Source organism: Dromaius novaehollandiae, chromosome 1, assembly GCF_036370855.1.
Source record: "Dromaius novaehollandiae isolate bDroNov1 chromosome 1, bDroNov1.hap1, whole genome shotgun sequence".
Taxonomy (NCBI): Eukaryota; Metazoa; Chordata; class Aves; order Casuariiformes; family Dromaiidae; genus Dromaius; species Dromaius novaehollandiae.
Window position 1 is genome coordinate 141,114,501 of NC_088098.1, and position 23,665 is coordinate 141,138,165.

The following is a 23,665-nucleotide window of genomic DNA, read 5'->3' on the forward strand; positions in this document are numbered from 1 at the left end:
TGCTCTTTTCTCCTCTGTAGACTGCTCCATGTCAGCCCACTCAATATCTGGCAGTTATCTGTCTTCTTAAAGCAAATATCGACTTCAAAAATCATATCCTCTGGCAATTAGTTGGGGTGCCTGTACTTGGAACCCAGCCAAAGCTGGTTCTCTTTATAGCCAAAGACAATAGCTGGGCACTTTTATACAGCATTTCAAATCTTACATACTTTCTTTTCACTGTCTATACAAGAAAATGAGGGCCTGAAAAAGAGGTCATGTAAGACTTCTCCCAAAATGCATACAATCACAACAGCAGATTGCAGGATTCCTACCAAGTCCATCGAAAAAAAATCCAGAAAGATTTAAGAAAGACATAAAACCATAGATCACAGAGGTGAAAGTGATGGAAGATTGGTGAAGTATTGGGAAAAAAATCATATATGATTCACTCATTCTTATACTTTTCCCTCAACATCCATTTTTGGCTGTTGTCAAAGAGAAACTACTGAACAGATTTTTGGTCTGACCCAATATGTTTTTTATTCCTATGAAATGGTAAAATGTGGGGGACACAGGGTCTTTGGCAAAGTCTCTGCACTGGAGACTTTGTGATGGGGTATAAGTGTATATTAGATATGGAGTACAGATCCCTATGTGAGACACTTCTCTTCTAAGATCAAAGCTTAGTTTTACAATTATGCTAATGAAGGTATGATTTACACTCACCATGCTTTAAATTACCTGTCTTTACTGCTTTTACTTCCTTCAAGGCATTCAGATCTTAAATAGATCTTGTCAGCCTACCATCTGCTTCCAGTAGCAGCCAAGGGCAAAAACATTTATAACCACAGCGGTGAGGCTCAAAAATGACATCTCTTCCATAAGTATTCAACAGCAATTAGGAAAAAAAGCCTGAATTGCAAAAAGAAATATTTTTGTTCTGAAAAAGAGTAGCTACCCTCCTCACTGAGTCACTGAGTGCATGTTTGTGTTTATGCTTATATGTGTAAAAGCCTGATGTGAGATATTATCCCAGAGATCTGTGGGGATAATATTATAAGGACCAAAAAAATTGTTGACCAGGACAAGTTCGGACGGAAATAATAAGAACTATTATAGAGCTGTTTCTACTGGCAACACTGTGACTGGAAAAAATATGGCTAGGAATTAGAATTTCCATCCTTTATTGAGGTCTGAAATTCTGAAAAACAAATGTCTTCAACATATCAGTTTCAAATCAACTAAATTTAGTGGAGGTTTACAGAGTAGGGAAACCTACCAAAAGATTTCAGATGCCCTAGAAACCATAAAAGTCCTACAAACTGTAGCCAGACAAAGACTACCATTGTGTTTGGGAACTGAGGCTCATATGTTCAAGATTTTAATTTAAAGAATACACTGAACTACATACTAATAGTTAGATAGGGAAAATATTGTGGGAAATCCTTGCAGGATTTCTTCCTATTAAACAGGAGTCTTCCTATTAAATTCAGGAATTTTTTGCCCATGCTTCATGAGATCTGTCCTGCTGTTTCTCTACCTGTTAGCTCACAGACATTACCCACAATTTCATTTTTGCAGTCATTTCTATGTTAAAATAATAAATATTTAAAAAATAAACAAGCAAGCAAAAAATATTGCCATGACAAAAATATCTATCAAAAAAGAAACATTTATTTTCTTCTGCAAAATAAGCAGGCATATTTGCTTGTCTCATATCAGGGGTATTGGTGTCTAGACAGTAGAGGACTAATAGAACAATTAGCTCTCACTATTAGGAAACCACTAGAAAGATAATATGGCAGAGAACCATTTCTCCAGAGATCTCTCGGTGTTTTAACTTTAACTGAAAACTTTTGCTGGGTTCACCTTGTCCTAAATGAGCAGAATATTTTTTCTGAAACTCTGGATCTTTTGGATAAATGCAGATTGTGGGCAGCTGATGATTCAGTCAGAGTTTTGACACTGAGGCAATATATATGCATTTCCTAAGATCCAGGAGGAAAGCTGGTCATACCTACCTTCCTTGGGGACTCTGATAAGGTTAGGCATATGTTTTCAATATGAAACTAGATAATGTATTATAAAAGAAGACATTTTAGCTGCTCAGAAATTTACACAAAATGGAAAATAATTAAAGGAATAGTCCTGCATACTGTATAACTACTAGTAGAGAAAAACAACTGAAGTAAATATATACACATATATATACATATTTTTCCAATTTAATCAGTCTTGATAGATGTAAATGCTATTGAAAGCTTTTAGGAGCAATTTTTCTTCTTGCCTTTGCAAGCCTGTTGCAAACAAAGGATCATCTTCACATGATTTATAAAGAAAACTCTTCTCATGGTGACGTTTTTTCCCCACTTTTTTAACAAATATTAGTGAACAAAATCTTCTTTATGAAGTCTGTTCTAAAGCAATGCTGCTAGGGCTATCTTTTCAACTAAATAAACAAACAAGAGTAGGCCTCAGCTAATTGTAATGCTCCAGACATACCTTATGAAGTGATAGACAGAGCACAGCAGGATTTTTGCAAGACCTTGAAGTAGGGTCCACTTCTCAGGGTTTGTCTACACTTGTAATTAACTGAATTAACTGTCTTAGGTTAATTAGCTATGATTAACTCCATGAGTATACTCTTATTTAAGAGAAACCCTTAGCAATTAGACAAATATCTGGGGGACTGTGTTTGTTTTTTTCTTGTGTGCATTTAAGGTTGATTTTTGTAACCTGAAATAATGGGTCCCAAGTCAATGCTCAGAATGAGAAATTGGAAACAAAACAGAGTATTTTAACTGCATCTGCTGATTTTGGAGAATTTTGTTCATATTTTCATCTCCTACATCCCAAATTATGTCATAATAAAGGTATTTTTCAGTGTGAACCCACTTACTATTACTTTCAAAAATATGAGAGAAAAAACATCTAGGTTTAAGCAAAAAATATAATTTACTATTCATCTTACATTTCTGGATTCTTTTGTGTTTTTGGAAGAATGACACACTTCTGTTTCTCAGATAATATATTGTTCCAGGACTGAGGAATGCAATTTGAAAATTACAACAGAACCTATATTTCTGTTTCACCATTCTCTTATTCAGTTATCATGTTGCATTTGTTTTACTAAAAGAGAGTAGGTCTGACCTGTCTTTAAGTCAACCACATTCAGTCACCTCAGAAAGCAAATGTTTGCATTGTATTTAAGTATAAATACATCAAGCACTATAGCATTAACAAAGATGTAATTCTTTTTTTCTCAGAATTTAAGGCATTCAGAAGTTGCCTGACTTTGCAGTACAACAACACATAGCAATGCATATTTGCTTCAAGGTCACAAGACTCTTCAGAAATTGTACAAACTGTAGATCTTGCATGGGGATTTGAAAGCACTCAAATTATGAGATAAAACAAGTTTCCTAGGAAATCAGGTAATTTAAACACAAGGTCTCCATTTGATGTCAGAGTAAAGTATAGGGGATTGTGAAGAGATGCTTGGTGTGATAACTAGTCACAGCAGGAAAGGAGGCACAGATTTTTATTCATTTTTCAAACTCAGAAAGAAATGCTTATTTCAAGTCAAAATCAAAACATAAGCTGCTATTATGGAAGGATTAGTTGAAGATCGTGTACCCTGGGTGATCCTTTGCATTTTTAAACAGTTAAGATATGATCGTATATTCTCTATACAGATGAAGAAAAGCCCCAAGAAACGAAACCAGCAGTTTCATGAGAATGACACTCAGCCCCATGCCTTTTGGTATGTTCTTTGCTATGAATTGGCTAATGGTTTCTACCATACAGTATTACTTCTGGGAATGCAATTGCAAGTACCCCAGTGGTCACAGACCATTTTGTAACACACAGAAAAATGACTTGTATTTTGACCTGCAGAATCAAATAAATGGCTGATTAGACTCAAAAGCTTTTATGCAAATTTACAATGCAGGTTGCCTTCTCCCACTTCCAGCCACTTGTAGATCACTTACAAAAGCATCCATGGGCTGGTTCTTCACTGAGTAAAACTCAGAGATTCCTCCCATAATAGGCTGGAAAGGCAAATACCAAAGGGAAGAGAGGTATTGGATCTACGGGGTGTGTGCCAGGTACAAAAAGATACCATTAAATTTTGTGTTTTAGCAGAGGACAGAGTTCTTCAAGCTTTCTCTAAGAATATGCATCTGTGGTAACAAGAAATACTACAGTTAGTGTTGGTCTGGGGTATTAGAAGCTCAGTAAACAGATTCCTTATGGCTTTTTAGGAAGTAATTGCATGCAGTGGAAGAAAGCTGGGTTGTCTGCTTTGGAAGGTCCCATCTTACTCTATATTCCTATGTCCGTACCTGCATGTTCTGGGAAAAACTGTATTAAGGAAACCAGGGGTCCAATTCACAATACAGCTTAAACAAGACCAGTAGACAAGTGCAACGTGATTTCAAAATCAACACAGAACTGGACCAGCCAATGCACAGAACATGTACAGCCACCCTTATCATACTAATGAGAAGAATAACAAGCCTTTAGTCACTCATCCAATTCAATTAGTCTCTTCTAGGCAGCCAGGAGGCAGAATTTTATATTGCTCACATGCACTACTCTAGCTCACCTATTATATGGACACTGATGTGGTAGACAGATATGTGTTTTTATATATCTGTTGATATAGAGGAAATATTTTTGAGCTGGATTGGAAATGGACAAAAACAGAGATGTTCAAACTTTTCCGGTCACACTGAGCTCTCTGAATATATTTTCTCTCCTTTGCCTTCTGAATTTCTATTTCTGTTATACTCTCTATGGCAAAGATGTATTTCTGTGGATAAGAGTCACCATAATATTTTATGTCATTGGACGTAAATTATTCTGTAAGTTATCTGAAGAACACATTTTCATTTTAAGCTTTCATTTTTGTTGAAGGCAGAGCAGAGATGACAGTCTATTTCAACAGCATCCCCAGTATAGTTCAGGTTCACTAATACAATCTGATAGAGGTTTTTGGATACTTTTGTTGTTGCTTTTCTCTGTTACTATTTCTAACTCACATAATTCCACAACATGAACTGGCAGATCTAACAGTCTAAATACAGGCCAAAATCTACTGAAATCAGCTTAGATATTGATGAATCATGCTGCTGGATAAGACTATAAATAAGATCTGGAGCTGAAAAAAAGGAATGAGTTCTGATATTTTAGAACCGGATTTGCCAGATATTTTACCCTGTACTTGCCACTAACTGTGAGCATCGCTTCTTTATGGTATGGGATAATCTGTTGTGTCACAATAATGTATCACTGTGCAGCTCCATCTTTTATGTGTACTTTACATGAAAGCAGAACCCCAGAAATGCAAAATTCATTGCACTGATTGATGTTAAAGACTTTGCAGAGCTTGTTGAACTCCAGATACAACCCCTTAATGATGATAACGTTACATTTAAATCTCGTATTATGTGTGCCAGTCAGATTCTTACTGTTCTTTTGCATTGTTCTCTTTCCTTTTCAGATCCAGACAGCAGTGAGTAGCATGAATATTGTTGCTGAGCATTATTCTTTAGGAAGATACTTCTTGCTCCTTAGTTAACCTTCTTCTAATCTGCTAACAATAAACACGGTTTAAAAATAAAATGATACACAATGCATGTTTTCAAAATACTTTCCTGTTTTCCATGGAACGCCATGGTTCAGCATGTCCCACATAAAACTGCTATGCTCTGCAACAAGCATTCAGCAAAGGTCCATTTAGGTGGAATTTAGACACCTCTGTTCAAGAGACCAGAAAACACCGTCTAGTTCCAGCATGTAAAATTTCAGATAATAACTACAACTGTACTACTTGGCATGCTCATCAGCCCTGTGCTCCTGGCTGATCTGACTAGTGGCCTGTCTCCTGCCAAAAACTTTGGGACACAGAAAGCAAGTCTTCCTTTTCTTCTATGACTTTTAAAGCACCACATTTGCTATGTGTGCTCAGATATCCAGTTTGGAGCTGCTTTGAATTAGAATGTTAATTTTTTAATAATCTCCCAGGACAGAGGATTCCACTGAGGTACACCCATGCAAGCCATGGCATGAAGTGTGGTTCAACATGAGGCCCCTAGAAAATTGTCTCAACCATTCAAACCTAAGGTGGTTTCACACAAGGCCAGGTGAAACATCTCTTCCCTTTGGATCCAGATCTAGTGCTAGTGAGTATGGAGCACGGACATGAGAGTGGCTCAGGATGGGTTCAGTCAGGTCCCAACACGGTTATTAGCTTGGTCTTTGTGGAATTCTGCTAAGAATTAGCAGCAAAAATCAGTGGCAAGAGATGACAAAAGGTAGGCAAGGGAAGCAACATTAAAGTCAGGTAGATAAGGTGAAGATGCAACAGGGGAGGTGAAAGAAATTGTAGTGGCAGCTGAAGAGAAGGAGAAGAGGGGAGCAGATGGGCAAAGGGAATATGCAAGCAAGAGGCTAGGAGGAAGGTCAAGGAGGCAGCAACAATGGAACGAGGGGTGGTGACAAAGTAACTGTAGCAGACACCCAGCTCCTGAAAGCTGCCTCCAGGTATGACTGTGAATAGTCCCTGGACAGTTTTCTCCCCAGACCTGGGAAATTGGGTCCATTTTAGCCCCTGGAACAGACTGCACACTAACAGTCTCCCAAACAATTCCCAGATATGGTTTATTAGATGGCATGGGTGAAAGCCCATTCAAAATAGTCAGTCTGGTTATGGCTATCCTGCTTTGGAGGCTACAAGAGTTTATTAGTGTGAACGCAGACTACTCCATGGACTGTTGACCACACTCCTAGACAATGGTTTGAGGCACTTTCAATTTGCTAGTGTAGCTGTATCCTATGGCTGAGAAGGACTTGCATCATTTCACTACACCTTGATCTTTCTCCATTCCTAATCATCTCAGATCAAAAAACCCTATTTGGAGATTATTCCTAGAACATAACAGAATTGGAAAGATGGTTTCCTGGCATTGTTTATAGAACAGATGTAGCCATACAGTTCACAAATAATTCTTTATAAGAAAACTGTAATAGTCATAATTGGAGATAACTTTCGGGGCTAAGAAATCTACTTCTCTCTCTCTCTGACTCTTTCCTCACACCAAAGAAACGGGCACTGAAGAAGCACAGTTGTAGATGTGTCCTATATAGTTATGCCTATGAAGAGTTCTCTTTTTCAAGAAGTGTGTTATGCTTTCAAACTAGGGAACCCAGTTTCTGTCTCAAAATCATCAATACTTTGCCTGCCAGAAACTGAACAAGATGCCAGGAAGATATTTTGTATGAGTGGACAAAATGAAAATGAAGACATTAAAGCCTGCAATCACTTCCCTAATTGAGTTTTCTTTGCTTTCTCTGTAGTAGAGGTCCTTCCATTTCATTTGTGTTCATTTTCATTACACACAATATATACTGATTCTGAATAGTATCCCACTTTTGCTCATTTTCTATCATTTAGAGATGTCTGAAGAAGTATGCTAACATCAAGAACCCTGCTATGTAAGTACCAGATGTTTCTTCTCCATTGGGAAAACTACCATCTCAACATGAAGAAGTATGACTTATTATTGCCTAGGTATGATCTATTCAGTCCTTAATTTACTTCCATGTATGTACATATTTCCTTTCTTGCTTTAATTATGTGTCCTGAAACAAAAGGATGAAACTTGTTGGATACCAGTTCATCCCAAAGGAGAACAAACATGCACACACATATGTATATATATATTTAATTCTACATAAAATATGTACATTATGCAATTGCGTTCAGTCACTAAATAAAATGTTTCCTAAATACGTTAGCAATGATTTTTTGTATGCTTTCTTTTTTATATTCCCTCTTCTTTGTTACTAATTTCTCTACCCTTAGTGCTATAGACTTCTCAGAAGAAAGATATTTAGAGAGAGAAATACTATGATACTTTCAGGATAAACAGTTCCTGCAGGATAACCATGCTTTTGCTACAATCTAAATCCATTAGATTTGTACTCTTTCTAAGTTGGATCGTTTTTGCATTTATTCAAAAATATAGCACCATAGTCCAGTTTCTAGCAGTTCTAGCTTTATTTTAAGCACAGAGCAACAAACACAAAAGCCAGTTCCTTGCTGTTTCTGAGAGAGACCTTTATACTCCTGGACTCATATTGTTTTGATTGATGACATCAGTTGTGTTTTGTCTGAGATATAAAGTATTATCCTAAATTTAACATTGTCACTACTTAAAAGATATGAAGTTCACCATTCAAAGCTCTTCAAAGATCTCTTCTACTTGAAATGAGCTATAGGTAATATTTATTTTATTCAGTGCTACATTGAAACTTCTCCTCATGTTCTTTCTGTCGAAACTACCTCTGTCTGTGTGTGTGTGGGTGTGCACGCGTGTGTGGGTGTATGTCAGAGGTCATTTTATTCTCTTCCTTGTATTTGTCAGTCTGAAGTCAGAATGCTGGTGTTGACCTACCTTAATAGGTCATTGTACACTAGTGCTAAAACGAAGTGACATCTATAGTTTCATTTTTTTATAATTGTCACTCTCATCACTGCTTACTAATGTATGCAGTGATGCTTGGCTACTATCACAAAGGAAAAAAGACTGCTCTGCTCTACATTCCATTTCTCCCTTTTTGAAGGATATTACAATGCCTGCTTTAAGGGTAGTAGGTCTACTAGCTTTAAATGCTTGCAAAACAGACTTCTGCAAGTCAGTAAGGTTTCTAGGTCTCCATTATAGCAGATACAGTCAGTTGAGATTAGGATGCAACCATCTTACCAAATGTAGGTATCTATGTCACAGTGAAAACAATAAATCTCTGCAGGCCACGGATGGCATTGAATGGGTTTGCACTGAATAAAATGAAGGTCTAGATACTTGGCTGGGATGTTACACCTACACTGGACATACAGTGAGGTAAGCTGGATACTGATTAAGATGCCAATCTCAATATCACAGATAAAAATTCAATGCCAAAAGATTTGTATTCTTTGCAGATGTGCTAGTTCAGTGGGTCAGCAGCTAAAATCTTTACTCATAAGCAGTATGTATTCAGCTATGCATTCTGACATTTCTAGGTAATAGGATGCAAAAACCTTTAGTGAAACTAATCAAATTTTTATCAGGTTTAGTTTGAAATAAATTATTTATCAATTTGTTTAGTACCAAATGGAAAAGTATTTGTCAGACACGCAATTTTAAAGGATTCAAAATGCTTAATTGCCACTTGGTCAGGACTATTTTATGCTATTTTAAAGGCAGCCACCTTTATCTTTTTTTCATTGTTAGTTTGAAATTATGTCTTTTGTTAATTTCTTGTATGACACTGTCAGACCGTATAGTACATCTTCACTTGTTAAATCAAAAGGATTAATGGGAAGAGAAGACATAGTTCCCGTATGTGAGGTGGAGAATTCTTGCCAAATCTTGTTTGCTGGCATTCCTACAAAATCTTTCATGTTAATAGGACTAATAATGACATTTCCCTTTTCAGTATTTATGGTAGTACAAAAATTCACAAACTTACTTACAAAATTCAAATTTGCAACCTATTAGCAGTATTGTTCTTCAGGTTGCTGATGAAGCAGCCTATACACTGTATGGGTAAACATTGAGCTAATTTACACATGTATACATACAGAGATAAATGCAAAATAATTAATGGTCTTGTAGAATAAAGAATTAAAACCATGCATTTAGAAGAAATTGCAAGAGTGTATGCATGCATATATAATTTTAAAGACCATTGGAAAAGTAAAATATTTCCTTCCTCTATTCTTTATATCTTTTAAAATATGGCTCTTCATTAGGCCAATGAGAAACTTTTAATATTTTTAACACATAAAGTGTTAGTAATATAAGGTAAATAACCAGTGTCTAACACATTTCTTTTGTATTATGTATTATTGACTTAATGCTATTGGTCCAACTCATTCCTCCTTCTAAAGTACATAAATGCTACTCATTTTTGCAGCTTACGGTCTAGGACTTGGTGTTGGATGTTTCTGCTGTGAAGTTTAACATGAAATGAACCAAGATGCTTACATAATGTGTTACATTTGTATTGTCATAACCTTGACATAAATGTGTATTGTTATTTTTATAACAAAGACGTTGTAAAGTGACAGCCCATTCTCTCTATTCATTTTCACACATCTTTCTGAACTGACCTTGTTTTGAAAAAGGAAACTTTTACGGAAAATAATAATTAGCTGTCAGAGTTATTTGTCAAAGACTTTGCTCCCTAACATCTATTTAATCACAGCTGACTGTCAAGAAGCAGGTTGCTGTTAATATCTTAGTTTAATTTCCTCTATTTTTCAACCTAATGCAGAATTTTATTGTCAGATTATCTTAAAGCAATGTTAGCTGTTCCCTAACTCTAAGAAACTTCTTAGACGCTTTCTGAGATACGTATATTTTATCATCATATAACTTCAAATTTTCCTTGCACTAAGCCCTCTTTTGTTGGCCATCTGTTTTTTTACGGACTTCCTTTAGTGAAAGCATGACATTGCCACCTTCTTGCAGCCATTTAGTTATTATCAAACTCTTAATTTCTTATGTAAGAAACGTAACAGGAGCTATTTCACTCCCAATCCACTGAGAGCACCATTTGAAGGGCAGAATAATAATAACTGGAAATCTGTTCTGTAGCTCTTTTTGCTGTTCTGGGACTGTTCAGTGGAAATTCCACTTAGTCCTGGGCTCTGCTGTTAAACACTTATGCAAAGCCATAGCAAGCAGCTCTGCTGCCCAGATCTACCTCAACGCTTCATTCCCCCATGCCTTAAAGCCTCCTGGCCGTTTAAAACCGAAGATGCTGAGAGCTCATCTTTTCCTCCTCTGCTCCCCACTCCTCACAGCCCACTCTGTGAGTAGTAGCAGCAGAAACGGTTGGTTTTCATGCTTTTATGCCACCGGAAGGCTGGTACCACCTGCCTCCTGAGTTGCAGGGAGAGTAACTGTCTTCTTGTGTTGTCATTCCTGCAATGCTGCAAAAGAGAGAAGGGCTGTCTATCTTGCAGGTGTGGTACCAAGTTGTACCCAAAGGAGTAAGTCCACCCCAATTCTCTATAGAGATAGAAAGAAAAAGACTTCTAAGGCACTTTAGCTAATGTAATTCTGTTTTGATTTGTGCCTTATCAACGTTCCAGGGGAGGTTAGTCATTTTTGTGTGGATTTTTGATTCATGAGATTTCCAATTCATCAAGCCAAAAAAAAAAAAAAAAAAAAAAAAAAGAAAGAAATCAAGCAAGCATCAAGGTGATTGACAATCTTTTTATATTTCCAGTTATAATTTTTTTCTATATATTGTCTAGCTCTTCTAGGTTTTCAGTTAGTAGAATTTTAAAGTTTGCTCTCTGTTCATACTGTGATATATAATTTCCTGTAATTGCATCTAGCACACTTTGAAAACAGCTTTGGAACTGCGAAAGAATCCAGACAGGTATATAGACTTTACTCAGCAAACACTCTGGGTTAATTTGCAAATATTCTTTCAGTTCAGGATGAAAAGTTAGCCCAGATGCAACCAACTTAACACATTCAGTTGATTTTTTTTTCCCTGACAGTGAAGACAAAAAGACAAAAAAATTGTCAATGTCATAAACTCTCTAGTGCCTGTGGTTAATATTCTGTTAACATAAAAAAAATCAAGATGTACTTTTTACCTGACTTCTTTCCTAATTTACCTCCATAAGCTACTTTTTTCAATAATATCTTAACCCTACCGGTCAATAACACAACTGTGGATTTAACTGGAACAAGGATTGCATCTTCATTTTATTTATGTGCTCCTTGTTTAATTTACATCAACTTTCTTGAAATCAGTAAGAAAACTCTCTGTTATTAGTTAGAACACAATAACTAGTCATCCTGAGGTAAGTTAAAGGAGAATATTGAGAAATCTTCTCAAAAAGAGGAAGAATTTCATTCCTTATGCAAATTATGTAACATTGAAGACCAGTTGAGAATACACCAATTTGTCACAACCACACCTTTCAGTGGAACCGTATTGAGTTTCACTGAAGAGGTTCTCCAGTCTAGACTGGATGATTTCCTAGTAGAACTAGAACAACTCTTCAGTACATATCACCCAGTAAGCCAACTATTTAAGTATGTCTAAAGGATGTGGAAGATTCAATTAAAAGGCCTTTTTCCCATCAAAGTTTACAAAGGAGGAGGAGAGCCTTACTCCAGAAAAAGCAATAGCCAGGGGGTCACATAGCCTCTGAGAGAGAGCAAATAAGAAAATGAAACTGGAATTAGATGAAAATATAATGAAGTTGACCACACTTATGTAGCTCCAGAAATCTTACTTAATCTTGATTACAGCTGATCCATGTCAGCATTTCTAATGTCTAATCCTCACTGGCTAGTCCTTTGCATAAAGACTAGCCCCATGTTTCCAAGCTAGATCAGAGTCTCTTCACAAGGAACAGTTTTCAGCACCTACAGTGTCTGTTTTAACATTTTGGGGGGATCATTTTTAAAAGGCAATCCTTTTTTCTTTTTGTATCACAGAGGCTCAGAGTCCTCAAGAGAGGGCTTGAGGGAACTTGCTCATTATTCAGCAGTGTTTTGATTTAAAAACCTGTGGATGATTGCAATCTAATTCACAGGTCTCTCCCAGTTTTATTTCCATAGCAACAAATATTTGTATAAGGAAATACAATTAACCTTCAGAGTCTGCCGTTCTGCTTGAAACAATTCAAGCTGATCAATAATATTCATTTTAATTAAATGGTCATTTTTCATTAATGTGGGTAAATGTTCTCATCAATTTCTCCTCTGTACACTTATCTGCTATCATCCTGAATCCTACAAACAACTGCTTTTTTTCTTCATCCTTGAAGAACTCCACCAGACCCAGCCTTCAGCACTATTTCCTAAAAGGATAATTGTCTTCCAACACTTCGCCCTCAAAGCTGCTGTTTGCAGGTTGAATTACCTAATAGAAAGCTTCCATTTGAGCAGATAGCATATTCCTAATTCCCTTTTATCTCTGTTGTTCTCACGGTCTGCCAGCAGCAGCAAACAAGACTTTTTGGTAGCTAGTGTACTCCATCCAGCAGAGAGCAGGAGTAGTCACCAGGGCATCATAGGAGAGGGAGAAGGGACACGTTAAATTTAAGACTGGGCCAGAGACTTGCGTCCATGTCAGCCATTACTCACAGAGGTGGATTTTATGATGTTGCCATTTTAGATTTTTCTGGTTTAGGGACTTGATAGTGTAGATGTTTTTTCCTCTCTTAGTAGCCTCTGGAGTGTCTCAGATATTACTTTAGATTATTGATAGCAGACTTGGCCACAGTCTCTGTGGTTTATGGGACATTTCTGGAGAAATTGCTGTCATTTACTGTTAAATCTAATTTGAGAAAAGAAGCCAACCACATACACATTGTATATATATTAGAAAAACAAGGGAATAAAGGAACCGACACACTAATAACTCAAAATAAGGGAAATAGTGGAGTTTCTTCTGTGGAATCACAGACTGCTGAATTACAAGCCCTTTAAATGGTGCCCAAGCTCCCCAGGCACCAGGGGTCTTCAAAAGGCCCCACTGTGAATTTTTCTACTGTGAAACACAATAAAGTAATGTTTTTAAAAACAATGAAACCAATGTATTTCAATTTTTTAACACACTAATAAAATACATTTCATTTCCTTTAAGGTTCAAGACTAGCAGTCACTGCTATACAGAGAATTGGTTAGGAAGTCCATAATCAGTATTATGTTCTAAAAGGGAAGTTTCAGCACTAAATCAAACAAAGTATTGACAGTAGGTGCATCAAGCTTTTTGACTTAAAATTTTTACGTTTCATTCCTTGCAGTCCTCCAAAGCTTATTAAAAGACATGACGGGTGTTTCAATCCACTCCATTTATTTCTTGTACCACTTTCTCATAAAGATAATCTTGACAAAAGGCAGCAGAGTTTTTAATTATTGCTTTTTCCCTGGAGAAGGCAGTTATCCGGATGATGAAAATTAGATATAAAACAGTCCAAATCTAAATGTCCCCCAACGCCACTTGAGCTTCATCCGTGATTAGACCAGAAATTAGACCAAACCTTTAATGAAGGTCTGAAATATTCAGATAACATTTTATTTTTATGTATGCAAATTTTCCTTCTGGGTTCCAGATGGAACTGCAAATGATGAAACACCAACAAGGGTTGCTGCAATATTTCAGAACCAACAGAAGAACAGCTGTATATTTCCCAAGAAAATCTCTTCTTGTGAGATCTCCAGACTTGTTTTAAATGCTTAGACAGTCCAAAGAGTTCAGATAAACTCTGGCTAGTCATCAAAATTTACACTATTTAAATGAATGCAACCTAAATCAAGAACATTTGTAATTTAACATACTTTAATGAAAATACATGTTGAATGTGTTTCCAGTGCCAACCTGCAGGAAAAGTGAAAAAAATTAGACGTGAAAAGACAGGGAAAATTGGGGGGGAGGGGAAGAAGTGAGAATAATGAAACATAGTGTTAGCCATAACATTCTCATAGAAACAGGGAGGGAAGAAGCTCTTACTCTGTGTGTTGTTGTGGTTTAAACCCATATCTGTTGAAATTAATAAGATTCTTACTGTTACTGACATTAACAGGTGCTTAATCAAGTTCTTAGTGAACAGGAGCAAAAAGAAAAAGGTACAGAGAAGTTCTACTATCTCCCTCGCAAACGGTTGTCCCTGAACAAGTGTTTTTAAGATTCAGAAATACATGGATGCAAAAAAAAAAAAAAAAGCAAAAAACAGCTCATCAGATAATTTGAGCCCTCTACCTTAGAAATAGAACAGCCACGTGCTAGCAGTTGCTGAAAGAATTTAAGCTTAAAGGCACCGTTAATTATGTGTTTTATTACATGATCTGAGGACAAAGAACTTTATGAAAGTATGTGAATAATTTCCCACCTTCTCAAGTCAAGGAAGTGGAAAAGCCAGAAAATGTAAAACACTGTCAGCAGGGCTTTGTTGCCTTTGTACAGTACATCAGCCTTCTTACTCAGAAGCAAAGAAGCATGCACGAATATAAACAAACCAGAGTTAATTTGGTGCATGCAACCTCGTTAACCATTTTAAAAACGTGATTAAATATTGTACCTTGAGAACGAATCAAGAAATCAGTGTATACCTTTTAAAATAGTGGAATGTCCTGTGCCCAAGAAAACTTTAATAGGGCATGCCTGTGTAATTTGTTCTTTATAACTCCTAATTCTCTTCCCGCTTTGTCTAGAAACTGGACTACCTTCCATTTGCTCTTTGTAACTTGGGATAATTAAAAATCCATTATATTTCCCTCTCTGCAATGACAGTACATAAATTAAGCCTCAGCAGTGTTGAAATGCATACAAAAAGTGATATAACCCTTTCAAAGTGTCACTTATTTGCAATGCAAATTTCTCCTGGGCAATCAGAAATTCAGCAAATATTTTTCATCCAAAACTCAACCTTTTATGACTAAGTAGTGTTCATTTGTTGATTCACAGTTCAGAAGTTACTGAGGTGTTTATATTTGTTAATCAAACATGCAGTTCATCAGTTATTTTTACATTTTAGAGGTCCCAGCACTTCAGCCTCAAGGATGCCTCAGTGCTTCTCAACACTGAGATCTGCAGAAATATGCAGCCAGGCTATCCACTTAAGAAAGTGTCCATTTTCAGCAACCCAGTAAGATACCAATATGATACCAATTCTGCTAACTTATATGTGGTACTTCCTTTTTTTTCCTTCATTTTTATTTACATATTTCTATTGTAGATGTGGGAATGAATCAAAACTTGCAGTTATGAAACTGTATGAATCCAGGGCTCATAAAAGTGAAAAAGCACTTGCAGTGACCATAGGTCTGATGTATGTGTATAAATTTCACAAGCACCTGCAATTACAGCCTCCTGTTCAAAGCAGGGCTGACCCCTGCACTGCACCAGGTCAGCAAGGGCTTTGCTCAGCCAAATCTTGAAAACCTCCAGGGATGAAGATCCCACAGCTGCTCAGGGTAATATGTTCCCATGCTGCCCTGCTCTCCTAGGGATTTTTTCCCCTCTAATGTCCAACTTGAACCTGACAAGCTACAATTCATTATCATTATCCCTCAGTACATATTATTCCTCTACTAACAGGAGTTTATCCTGACATCTTTGTAGCTCCCTTTCAAGTAGCCGCAGGTTACTATTAGGCTGCCTTTAGTCTCCTCTTTGCTAGACAAAACAAGCCTGAGCCCATTACATACTCGTAGATCACGAACTCTAGGCCTCTGACTGCCTATGCAGCTCTCGAGCTTTCCAACATCTCTCTTTAATTGGAGACCCCAAACTGGGCATTATTCCAGCTTTAGCTTCACCAGCACTCAGTGGAAGGATGTAATTTCCCTTAATCTGATGGCCACCCTCCTCTTAATGTAGCCCAGTATTACTTTGCCTTTTTCCTGATAAGAACAAATTCTTGCCTGGTATTCAGCTTGATGTCCACTATAACCATATTCTTATTCATACAAAGAGAAACATACCAAAAACCTGATTTTATTGTACTTAAAAGAGTTCACAGATTTTTTTTAATTTATGATCAACTAATACCTCTTCCCTCTCCCCCTTAATTTAAATTCAGAACCAAATTAAGCCATACCTTCCTTTCAACATTGCTTCTTTTAGTATGCATGCTTGTGAATAAATTTCCAAAGCAGAACATTCCAGAGAGGTCTCCTAAAAGATAGGCTACACGCCTATATCAAGGAAAGGTTTTCTTCAATACAGTGTGAACTCACTGGTATATTTAGTCAGGATATGACAGGATATGACAGCAAGGATGCATCAAGCTGAAAACATCAAAGGGTTTTTTTTCAGAATTTTCTTCTATTGGCAAGCCCAGTAATTAAGTAAATACTAATAAATATCCTATTTTCAAATTTTTGGCTGTTTTCCCCTCAAATTTTCTTTGAAAATCAAGATGGTGCCTGCCAGGTTCTCTTCCACTAATAATAAAGTATTTTGTTCCCTCTATTGGCTATGTCAAACCAATAAAAAGTGGTGGCTCCTTCTAGGGCCCGCTGACTGTAGCCTTCCCATGACACTGAGGATGGCTGCACATGCTCTGGCCAGCTGGTAACCTGGGATCGCACTGCTGGGAAAGAGCTGCAGCAGAAAGAGTTGGGAGATGCCTTCTTGGGGGTCTGCCTTCACTCAGGAGATGCACGTAAGCTGAGGTAAGTGCCTCAGCACCCTCCGTGTTTTCCTGAGCTACACGGTGGGTGTGCTTGTGCCTGGCCTGCCATTTTGCTGACCCCAGTCCGTGGGCTGGACATCAGCCTGGCCCCATCTCAGCACCTGGCCAGGTGGTGGCGGGTGCTGGGCTGTCCCCAGTTGCTGTCCCTGGCCTGGTCCTGCTCACCTTGCTCAGGGCTGCAGGACAACTCTTTGAAGACCACTGAAAGTCCACCTCATATAAGATCATGAGATCTTTATCTGGCTTCTTATCACAGCTGTCTTCTTCTTCAATGAACCACACAATCAACAACTCAGTTAAAACAAAAATACTGAAAATTAGCTAATTCTGTGAGCAACTTTCTTCTTTTGTACTAACAGGATCCTGGGAAAAAATAGGAATTCAAAGAAACAAAAAAGAAGTTTAAAAACTATGAACATCCACATAAAAAAGAAAATCTTTGAATGCTGTCTAAATGACTAACAGTTATGTATTTTTAACTTAGCTTTGTGTTTGTGTAAAGGTACGAATAAAATTTATCTTAACATGAAATGGAAACTTCCAAGCAAGCCCTTTCGTTTTCTATATTTCTTTCATTGGCTTATATCTTTCCCAAGGAGTGACTTGATTGAAGTCTCCACATTATTTTATGGTGTATCAAGCGCCTTGTAATACTGCTGTGCAGTTAGATGAGTAAAGGCCAAGGGTAAATCCAAAGGGGTAGGCATTCCTTAAGAGGCACTTGCATCACTGCTGAGTCTCTGAAAACGTGTTCACATTTGGAAAGTTTTCTCTACATTTATTGTAGCAGCTTGAAACCCTTTATTTTAGTTTAGTTATATTAAGTTTATTTTTTAATTAAATCTTAAGTTCTTCAAAGGGAGTTCATTATTACTGCTCTTATTTGAATTATTTTCATTCACCTTCTCACTTATTAATGAATCTACTCTCCAGTCTCATAATATGTTTTGTTTTGATGTATTTGTAAAGAACCCTTGGGCAACTTTAATTTATTCTCATTTATTTTTTGCAGCTCTCCACCTTTTTTTTTTCCTTGCATATTTGATTCAGCTCTAAGATTTCAGATTAATCTCCAGTGTTTGAGCAGCTATTATGGTGCTAATGGCTGATTCTGGGCACTACAAGTAAGATGCACTTTCTTTCAGGGAGAATGAATAAGGCCTTAGTAATAGCATTGTTCTTGTGTTCTCTTATATGTGGGATTCACCTGACTAAATGTAAAACTCTGACTCTGTGTCTTAATTTCCTTAAGCTCCCTTTCTAGCTAACTGAGTGTAACAGGAACTTATAGGTCATGATTCTTCTTACTAATTAGGTAAGAGATTAGATTAATAGAAGCCTAGAAATGCCTCCTTTTCTCCGCTGACCATAGAAGGAGCCAATGACAATCACTTCAGCTGTGGATATATATATCATGAATATCTAAATATAGGTGAGAAGAATCTTGTCAGAGATAGGTTAAATAAAAATGATTTTGAACCAATGGAGTCTGATACACATGCCTGTGTGGGTTTTCTTTCTTTTTTTCTTATTTTTTTTTCCTAATTTGGTTCTGTTTGGAATTAGGGGAAAAAATGTTTTAAGTTAAAAACATTTAGTGAAACACTAGAAAAGAGTACTTAGGTGTATTGCAAAAGCCCATCACAAAGTGGACAAATATGTGTCTAGGCTAAATTGAGGGATAGAGAAAGCAAAAGCCTCCTGTAATTCCAATAACATATATATGGAAGGATGATAAAAATGTATGGGCATATATGGGTACTTTAGCACTGGTACAGGGACACACTGCACAGAATTCTGCTATTCTTCCTGTGTAATAGGAGGCTGAAGAGAGTGGAAAAATGGCCATGTCTGTATGTTAGATACTATGAAAGATACACCGGATATTAGGAGCCCCACATCATTTTCTGTATTCTTGAGTAGATCTTTTTTTCTAATACACTTCCAACCACAGTTCTTCAGGGAGCCAAAATGTTGAACACCTTGCAAATGGAGGCAACATGAATCTTATAAACTACACACCATCCTGTGCCGTTTGGGGATAAGGATTCATTTTATCTGACAAGAAACTAGGACATCCTGAAACTTGCTTATATTACGATCTCAAAGCTGGGGGAAAGTGAAATTAATCAGGATTTTGAGAAACAGGCAAGCTGACCTCTTAGTCCTGATGAGTCCCAATGGCAAACTGGTCTATACTGCACTTTCTGTCTAATCACTCAGCCAAGGAGTTCACAAGAAAGCTGAAACCTGTGAAGAAGAAAGGAAATAGATGGAGGAACTGTTCTTAAAGGAGTTATAGATTGCTTTCTTTTTATCACTTTAAGTTCTCCAGTTTGGGATTACACAGGCAGAATGTTTTTTCTCAGCCCTGGCTTAAAAATTTTTGAAGTGGTGACAGGATGTCACGAAAGGGGATAAGGCAAAGTTTGTGAGATGATACCCAAAGCTTTACCCTGCGCTACTAGAACATTGGGAAGCAAGGACAGGAAAGGACTTTCAAGCATGAATGTTCCAGTGAGTACCAGAAAAAGAGAAGAAAACATATAACACTCCAGTCTTCCCAGCTGAAGGTTTGAAGAGGGAGAAAAATATTTTCTTCACACCATTTCTTGGTTGTGTCAGTGAGTTTATAGGAACTTGTCACACATTCCAATATATAATGCCAAGACCCACAGATATTCCGTTGTGTGTGTGCAAAGTAATGGTCTTCTGTAGAGAATAAACTTATTTTTCATGTTCAGAGCTACTTTGCTGTAACTTGCTGCCTGCAGCCAACCAGGCATCTTCCGAGAAATTATTTTAAGCAAACAATGGCAATGGACAAAATATCAAAAAAAAATAGAATCAGTAAAAGCAAACTGTGCATGCTCCTCCAAATAAGTGTCCTTTTAGCTAATAAAAGAACCCCTGCCTTGAATTCCTCCAGCTCCAATTCCTTTCTAAGTTACTTCTGTATGTTTCTTTTTCTTCCCGCGTGATTGTTCCCTATGTGCAGCTGTTAAAGATATTTTTAGGTACAGACAGAGATTGCCTGTAGCACCAACTAAATGAGACTGTCACATAGGAAGGCTGTAAATGCACACAGATAATAAAGTAAAATCTAGGACTTTGGCTACAGCCACCTGTTCCTAATATTCTTTCATGGCCTCTGGCAAAGATAGAAACAGAAGACAGAAACACTTTCAGCTGAGTAAGATGGGTAGTTTTGCCTGGGTGGTACTATGCAAAGGGTCTACCACAAGAATCATTTTGGGGGTGGAGTGCAGAAAAGACTTAACAGCAATGCTGATCAGTGTAAAAGCTCCCAGATAAAGCATATAGAAAAGACTGCAATACCCTCCAAAGGGAAGTGCTAGCATTCAGTCTGTTTAAAACTGAAACATGGATTTCACTAATATACTGCCAGAAGGAACAATTGGGCACTTGTAGGAGAACCAGAGTGACCCTTTAGTCCTTCTGTTCCAGATAATCAGTATATGAACTCACCCCTGGGCGCTGCTCAATAAGAAAAGCCACAGAGGGCACAACCTCTTCCTGTAAGGACATTTTGTTTGCTCAGGAGAAAAGGAAAGGCCAGTGGAAGTACCAACACATTAAAGAACAAGAAAGATACCAAATGTAAATCGCTGTTGTTAGCTATTCCTTACATGACCCACTACCTATACCAGCTAGTGGCTGCTAGGAAAGACCCCCCCCCCCCCCGTCCTGGCCACTATCACCACTTTAGGACATTTCAGTAGCCTTGCCCTGTTCACAGCAATCCAGGTGCAGCTGCTTGTCCACGGGCCACAGCTGTCTGGCTGACAGCTTACCCCTAGTTCTACCTCCTTAAGGGAACACATTCATTTAGCCCTTGACCAGCTTGGCATTGGTTTTGTCCGTCAGATTTCGTTATTTGGGGGCAGTTATGGTTCTTCATAAGCCTATAAATAAATCTGCAATCAAACAGCACAAAATTGGGTGTCCTTGCTAAGCAATCCAAATATAAAGAAACAAAACTACAATTTCTCTTTGTACAAGTGATCAGCTCCTATGCATTACACTATGCCTTTCTCATTGGCTGTTATCTTCCAACATGCATTTTCTAATTAGTTAATTATGCTATTTGTATGCTGAGTATATGCATAAGCTCAAGTCATCAGTAGCACTCTATTCAGTACACGGTATAAATCTCTTAATGACACATTTGAAGATCTTCCTCCATAAAATATCTTGAGAGTCTTGTGTAGAGCTTTGCTAGTCCTTTAACAAACTACAACATCCTGCTCATTAGACTAGTGTCCAACTATTTCTGAGTTTATTTGCAACTTCCTCACAATAATTAGCCATCATATTTTTCAGACCTTTAACACTTTGGTTTAGCATAAAGCCATTGAGTAAGGGGAAAAAAGGCAATTATTACTCACAGTCCTCCCACATCAGGGCTGGCTGACTGGGAACTGCAGTAGGATCTGAAATATGTTTATATGCATTTCCTGGACTCTTCAGCCTTAACTTTTCCAAAGTTGAAATGCCTGACACTGATACAAGAAAACTGTGTTGCCTTGTTCAGCTTCCCACTTGTCTGGGCTTTCCCTGAGAAAAGGATAGTTATTTCAGCAACTGCAAGGGTGTGCGTAAGCACTCCAGCCAGCTGTGGGCTAGTGGAGATGAACAGCTGTCAGGCTCCAGATGGGTTCCTTCTGCGGGGCAGCACCTGTCTATGTCTGAACTCAAGTGGGCAATAATTTCAGTGAGGTCCTCTGAAACCTGCCCTTTTGGCAACAGAAGCATATTCTGCCAGATACCTTGCAGAGCTCTGCTGGGCTCCTGCACTGTGCAAAAATAAATAAATAAAGTACATTTCCCAAACTGATAAATTCAGGGCACAGAAAAGAGCTGTCACTCACAGTTGATTGAGCACCTCTTCAGAGAACAAAACTCCCTCTCTTTTCTGACATGCTTTGATGAACAGTGAAATAGTTAACAGTCTTGACATTTATAGATTCCCAAGAACAAGTATACTTAATAGAGCATACTGCCTCATGCTGGCCCAAGTCAAGCCCTCAATGTCAGCATATACTTACAAGTTTACAATGTGTTTGCATGGAAGCATTATTATGAAATTAAGGTGAAGAACAAATGAAAAATTTGAATGGCTCTAGCAGAAACATTTTATACATATATATATGTATGTATATGTAATGCTTTTCTGTTATATAAATACAGGTAATGCTTTTTTTTTTTTTTTTTATGTCACTCCTAGAGATGAATTCTCTTCTATCAGAACTCTTTTCTAATCACATAAAAAATAAGAGACATTAAGATTCAGGGAGCTCAGGTAGAAAGAATTTAAGACAAATTCCTTTGTTTCATTGCCTTAAACATCTGCTGGAGCAAGAGCAAAATAAACAGGAATATGAAATAGAAATAACTGGTACCTAAACTGAAAAAGTGTGTATGTGTGTGCGAGAGCAAGTCAGAGACAGAAATCTGTAATGAACCCACATCTGTTCATTCCTTGCCCATCAAATTATTTTTTCCCCTAAATCTCAGAATCAATATTGTTCTTTCCAACAGCAGCCCTATAATCTGCTCCTCGGCAGCACCTGGGATTATTTAACACTGTTTCTAAGGCTGGGAAGCTATCCTACTGCTTGGGCCTCTTTCTGTTTTTGCAGAGTCTCTATATATGAGCATTTATTAAAGGTATCAGTAGTTAAGGAGCTCTGTTGTTGCTGTCAGATAGATGGAGGAGGGAGTGGCAAAGCCTTGATTTCTGCTTTATTTTTTCCCTTCCTCCCTTGAAGGAAAGAATGAAGGGAACTCATTTTATACTTTATAAGGTCCCAAACTGGCTGTTCTTCCCCTGGAAATAAGGATTTGCAAAAGCAAGCAGTCAAACCAGATGGAAAGAAGGTGGTTTCTTCAGATGACACTAAATGCATGCATGACCTTCAGAAAGGGAGATCACTTTATAAGGATTGTGTTCCTTTGTCTGTGACCCATAAGCACTGAAAATAACAAGTACATTCCTGTGTAGGTTCTAGCAGCTATCCACTACTTAGCACCTCTATTTTCAGAGCATTAATATTAGAGCTTTTGTAAAACATGATAATTTTCAAGCACAGCTATGCAGCAAGATATTCTAGGCTTGTTATTTTTTTTTTAATAATCTGGCATGAGAATTTAATCCTCTGAAACTATATGAATTGTGACCATGTTGACCATTAACATTTAGAAAAACAGACACCCGATAAAGCTCTTCTTCAGAGGCTACTTGTGCAAGACTGTTAAAGTGGGTCCATCATCTCAGTGAGAACAGAGCTCATCTGACCAGATCCTGACACTGGCTAAAGCTGATGAATGAGTAGGGTATAATGATATCCTTTCTCTAGGCTCCTCCTGAAGCCTACAACAATAGCTGAATAGTCTGAGTATACTCTTTTTCAAATGCAATTTAGGAGCAGAAGCACT

At 37.5% G+C, this 23,665-nt stretch overlaps 1 protein-coding gene and 2 long non-coding RNA genes across 5 annotated transcripts in view; 1 reads left to right on the forward strand and 2 right to left on the reverse strand.

Annotated features, from left to right (window-relative positions):
- Positions 1 to 5,637, forward strand: part of LOC135324476 (uncharacterized) — a 78,342-nt gene extending 72,705 nt beyond the window's left edge. Inside the window, exons 3-4 of the long non-coding RNA XR_010385861.1 lie at positions 3,678 to 3,745; positions 5,489 to 5,637. This is a non-coding gene — a long non-coding RNA (uncharacterized LOC135324476). The remainder of the gene's footprint in view (positions 1 to 3,677; positions 3,746 to 5,488) is intronic.
- STS (steroid sulfatase) overlaps positions 1 to 23,665 on the reverse strand; it is a 203,542-nt gene that overhangs the window by 41,822 nt on the left and 138,055 nt on the right. The window contains exon 11 of one of the 3 annotated variants that reach the window (XM_064500954.1): positions 19,357 to 19,456. The exons of the other annotated variants lie outside the window; for them this stretch is intronic. Within the exon in view, the coding sequence (XP_064357024.1) occupies positions 19,422 to 19,456 (35 nt within the window). The 3' untranslated portion in view covers positions 19,357 to 19,421. Of the gene's footprint in view, positions 1 to 19,356; positions 19,457 to 23,665 lie in introns of those variants that run through there. 3 annotated transcript variants of the gene reach the window in all.
- LOC135324483 (uncharacterized) lies at positions 14,332 to 17,565 on the reverse strand. Its single transcript, XR_010385862.1, has 2 exons — positions 17,372 to 17,565; positions 14,332 to 16,799 (listed from the first exon to the last, which is right to left on the reverse strand). It is a non-coding gene; the product is annotated as an uncharacterized LOC135324483 (long non-coding RNA).